This window comes from Chionomys nivalis, chromosome 9, assembly GCF_950005125.1.
Source record: "Chionomys nivalis chromosome 9, mChiNiv1.1, whole genome shotgun sequence".
NCBI lineage: Eukaryota > Metazoa > Chordata > Mammalia > Rodentia > Cricetidae > Chionomys > Chionomys nivalis.
The window spans coordinates 22495001-22500232 of record NC_080094.1 but is presented as its reverse complement, the minus strand read 5'-3'; the positions used below and the strand labels follow the sequence as shown (position 1 = coordinate 22500232).

At 49.1% G+C, this 5232-nt stretch overlaps 1 protein-coding gene across 3 annotated transcripts in view; it reads left to right on the top strand.

The window, feature by feature from the left end:
• Nucleotides 1-4656: 4656 nt before the first annotated feature.
• The window catches only part of Myh7b (myosin heavy chain 7B), a 23831-nt gene continuing 23255 nt past the window's right edge, over nt 4657-5232 (top strand). Inside the window, exon 1 of one of the 3 annotated variants that reach the window (XM_057781939.1) lies at nt 4657-4762. In XM_057781939.1, the coding sequence (XP_057637922.1) occupies nt 4672-4762 (91 nt within the window). In that variant the 5' untranslated portion in view covers nt 4657-4671. The remainder of the gene's footprint in view (nt 4763-5232) is intronic. The other 2 variants (XM_057781937.1, XM_057781938.1) reach the window with 2 other exon arrangements.

Here is a 5232-nt window from a genome sequence, read left to right as displayed (position 1 = left end):
TCTGAGATCCGCTTCAGCAGGCCTGGTGGGGGTGTCTGTAATCCAGGGACCAGCCATTGTTTGAAGTTGGGAACAATTGAAGGGCAAGAGAGCTATAGATAGATCCACAGCTGCTGTCACCTGTCCCAGCCTGGGCCTAGGGCCCTGGCATTGTCTTCACTAACCACTCTACCAGCGAGAGCCCCTGGGGGTGGGTGGTGGAACAGGCCCAGCTGAACCTTACAGAGACACCGTCAAAGGCCAGGAGGAGGAAATGCTAAGTCTCAGAGGGCAGAGAGGGGCAGGTAACGTGGAAAGACCAAGTCTGAACGGAGCTAGTGATGGGAGCTAGAGACCCTTGGCACCACATGAGCCTTCCGGGAAGCCTGCGCATGCACTTTTTATACCTTTTATAACTTTATCTTTTTTGCTGGGTGACCACATCCCAGAATTCTTTGTGGGGAAATTTGAAGGATCCTTATGAATGCTCTGAGAGCCCCCCCACCAGGGTCTTTAGAAACTTGAGGCTATACTGCTAGGTGATAGCTTCACAGAGACCTTCACCCCCACTCTGTGCCTCAGTTTCCCTGACTTCAATGAGCTCATTTGTGCAACCATTAAAGTGTCTTTTTGTTCTCTGATGCTGGTAGAACGCCATTCCTCATGTGTCTACCCTCCCTTCTCTTGTTGCAGATGAGGCCACAGTCCCTGTACTTAGTCCTTCACGGGGATGGGGGACAGCTGGCTCTCTGCTTCCTCCCCCCAGTAACCTTTCAGACATAAATCCATGCCGAGACATCTCTTCTCTGGATAAACAACCTCTATGCCTTTGGCTCCCCTCATCCTATTTTCTGCTTGGAGCATCAGAGCTGGGGCCAACTTGAGCCCTCTGCAGCTGCCCAGGGCCCCATGAGGAGGACAAACCTGGGACAAGCAGGGGCCATCCACCCCCAGGGTGCCAGGGTGGCGGGCCCCTCTTGGGGCCTCACCACCTTGCATGTGGACCATTATGGCAGCCTCCTCCTGAAAGAGTCTTCCTGCCACCGGTGGGGCTCGCCCCTTCAATCCATCCTCCACAGCAGCTGCCACAGGGATCTGGTGAACACATAAATCTGACTGCACAGTCGGATCTCATGCTCAGGGCTCTTTGATGAAGAAATAAATAAAAACGCCTTTGATGGTGCCCCAATTTATACAGGAGAAAGCTCTAAATCCCAATCTTGCTTTTGAAGTTCTCCACAGTTCTATCCTAATGACCAGGTCCAGCCTTACCCTCTTTATGCCCCGGGGCCTAGCCTCAGGCATGCAGTTGCTCAGGCCAGATCCTCATTCTCTTCCCCCTGGGACAGCGGGCTCAGGATACCTGTCTCATCTCCTCTCTCCTGCCTTCAGCACCCTGAGCCATGCCCTTCTACCTGGGTGACTGTAGCAAACTTCTCAACTCTTCCCTGACCGGCTCAACCTCCCCAGTCTCTTCTCCACATGGCAGCCGGGATGGCCACTCTTGAACTTTAGGCCACTTACATCCTTGCCCTACAAGGTCCCTATTGCTCTTGCCATCAAATCGTGTGCCTCAAGTGTTTTGAGATTCTGAAAAATCTTGCCTGTTTTCTACCCACTGTTAATCTTTGGTAAAACTCTCCTTCCAAAACATACACTTTTTAAAACCATACCCAGTTTTGTGGTTATGTCGGTGGCAGAAATAATTTGGAGCTGGGTTCTAAAATCTTGGAGTCTAGCCTCCTGAAGCTGAACCAGACTTCAGCCATTGCCCACGCCAAAGTGTTGAACCCTCTGCAGCTATTGCAGGCTCAGTTTCTTCCAAGGTTGGGTCTTCAGTCACAGGCTGGCTCTGAGATTTTTCTTTTTTCTTTTTAATTTTATGTGCATTAGTGTTTTACCTTTATGTATTTCTGTGTGAGTGTGCCCAGTACCCTGGAACTGGAGTTACAGACAGTTGTGACCTGCCATGTAGGTGCTGGGAATTGAATCTGGGTCTTCTGGAAGAGCAGCCAGTGTTCTTAACCACTAGCCATCTCTCCAGCCCTGGCCTCTGAGCTTTAGAACCCACCCATGTATACAACTTTGCTTCCTTATCATTGCCCTGCCCACAGGTCTATCCTCCCATCCCAAATGGCAGGGATTAACCCAGGGCCCCGGACTTTCCAGAGACGTGTTCTACCATGAAGTCATGCCTTCAAGTCACAGCAGATTCACCTGTGAGACTGCCCAAGTTCCACAAACTCCCTTTGCTCCCGACAGCATAAATGTATTTGAAATCAACACCTCAAGTCCTTGCAAGTTGCAGGCTACCTTGGATCTCTCAGGACATGGGTTTCTTTGTTTGCTATTCTGATCTGGATCCTCAACTTAGCAGGAAGATGTGGCCCAGGTGGCAGAAGAGAAGCTAGCAGGACACTTCTAGGCCTGTATTCTGGGTTTTTTTCTAAGCATTTGGGTGTAACTCTAGAATTTTACCCACATTTTATTTTTGGTATAGACAACAGTTATCAAAAGTTCTGATTCTTTAAGTTAGTTCTGTCGCTCTGTCCTGGGGTAAAAAGCCCTGCATGCTGAGCACCTTGGAGCATTAAAAAGTTGTATCTACTCTCTATACTTGTGTGTGTGTCTGTATGTGGAGTGTATTTTATGTATTTCATTACATAGATATGTACACACATTTAAAATGTATAGTTTGCTTTGGGTCACGTGGTGACACAGCTGTACAGCTATCACCCAGGTCTGTGTCTAGAGCATTTCTTATATTCTAGAAGTCTCTCCAATGTCCCCTCCTCAGAAGCCCTCAACTTTTGACCCCATAGCTTAGTTTTGCCTGCTCTGAAAACATATGTGGTACCAGTGTACAGAATTATTTTGTGTATTTTGTTTGGCACAGCTACATATCTGGAAAGGACTGCCTATTCTCACAGAGCATTCTTCTCCTGAAGTCTGTTTGGAATGCCCTAGGTCTGTGTCCACTGTCCAAGGATCTTGAATCCTTTTATTCTCTGCTTAGCCTGGCGTGTGTTTGGAATCCTGGTCCTCGGTCCTTCTAGCTCTGTGTCCACTGTTCTGGGATCATTTGAGCCCATAACTCTAAAATCCTGCAATGTCACCAAGCCCTGAATAATTGATGGGCAGAAGAGTCTAGAAGTTTCATGACATATTCTGGAGTTGTGTCAGATGGACTGAGTTGTGAGCACCCCACTCCTCATGAAAGTGGGGTACAAGAAGTTGGCTTTCTCTAAGTTCATAAATTAAGTTCATAAATGTCAGAATATGGAGGCGTGCCTAACTAGTTTAATTTTCTTCTTTCTTTTTACTGTATGATCCCAGTTCTGACCTTTCTTTCTTTCTTTCTTTCTTTCTTTCTTTCTTTCTTTCTTTCTTTCTCTTCCTTCCTTCCTTCCTTCCTTCCTTCCTTCCTTCCTTCCTTCCTTCCTTCCTTCCTTCCTTCCTTCCTCTCTTCCTCCCTCCTTTCTCCTTCCTCCCCCTCCTTCTCTCCTTCCGTACTCTCTTTCTTCTAAGGACCGCACCTAATGTCTTAAGCTTGTTAGGTAAGCACTCTGTCACTCAACTATATCTCCAGCCCCCTTTCTACCTTATTCTTTTTCATTTTGAGATGGGGGTCTTGCTAAATTACCTAGACTGGCTTTGAGCTTGGCTTCTTCCTAACTCATCTTCCTGAGTGCTAGGTCTCAAACTCAGGACAAATGGCTAACTAAGGTGCCCCAAGTGTGAGACCTAACACTGAGTACCAGGAGCTGTAGGTGTCTGCCAAGCCCAGGGAGAGGCGGAGGAGGAGGAGGAAGGTATCCAGGTGCTGCAGAGGGATGTGTATCTCTTCAGTGCTGTCTCTGATCCGCTGAAATGCAGTTAGTGCTCACTTGCTTTCTCCAGACTTCATTCTTCCTAGCGCACTTCCTAACCAGATAGGCAGTTTCAGTGAGCATTCTATGGCTCCCTTCCCCGATCTCTTTACTCTCTGTTTCTGGAAGTACAGATCTTTTTTCTGCATGCATGAAACTCCATGTGACTCAGTTTCCCTCGAGTGCCTTACTGCCTTGTCCCTGTCCCTGTCACTCTCCGAATCCCAGCTTCCCTGATGAGTGGACTCTCTCTTTCTCTCTCAGCCTTTGTGATCCCCTGACAATGGGAGGTAAAAATAGCCCAGGGGCTGAGCTAGAGGAGATAAAAGGGAATTTGCCTTTTGTGTCCTGTGGCCAGGCTGGGGGGGGGGGGTTGCTGTGACACGTGGAGATTGCTGACATAGTTCTCCTTTGCTGACCTTGACAGCAGCAATAAAAGGGGTAGCAGAGCTCCCTGCTCTTACTGTGGTGCCAAGGTGGGTGATCAGGGCTGTGGGGTGATCAGAGCTGGGGTGGCTGCTCAGGGCTGTGGGGTGATCAGGGGTAGGTTTGGAGCTAGAGAGAAGGCTGGAGGGAGCCCATTGGAGGATCCAGGTCCTCAGGACCTGTAGCAGAGGATGCTCTTATGTTTGGAGGTGTGCGTTTGCAGGCGCACCGGGGAGACCCACTATCAAACTTTGTGGATTAGAGGGTCATACTCCCGTGCGGAACCCGGTCCCGGTCCCTGAGATTTCTGCCGTTACCATCTCCCAGTGCCTGCTGCCTAGGACTACTTTGAATCACCGCCCAGGTTTCCAGACCTCTTCCTCCACCTCTCACCACCATGATGGATGTGAGTGAACTCGGAGAATCAGCCTGCTATCTCCGCCAGGGCTACCAGGAACTGATGAAGGTGCACACTGTCCCATGGGATGGTAAGTGGGAGCAGAGAGGGCCACACTCATGGAGAAGCCTAAGAGACTAGGAGTGAAGAGGGCAGCCATTCTGCTTGATGGTACAGGGGCACCGTGGCCTGACACCTGGGACCTTCCCTCAGTTTCTGGGTGCCAGAGGCTATACATTGCAGGGACCATGTGAACATGATTGTGTGGCTGCAAGCAAGGTTTGGTTTGTCCCTCTGTAAAATGGGGTAATGTCATTTTGCCCATGACATCTCTCTGAAGACTCAAGCTGGTCCAGGGCTTCTGAGAAGAGACAGATGTGTGCAGGTGGCCTCCATGTCCACAAAACCTGTGCTGAACTTATTTTTAGTGTTTTCCATGGAGCCGAAGCCGCTGTTTATTAGGGACAGGAATAAAGACTACTATTTATGACTTGATTGGCTCATAGTACAATAATAACATAGGAAGTGTGTCTAGGGCTTTACTGTGTGCCGGGCCCAGAG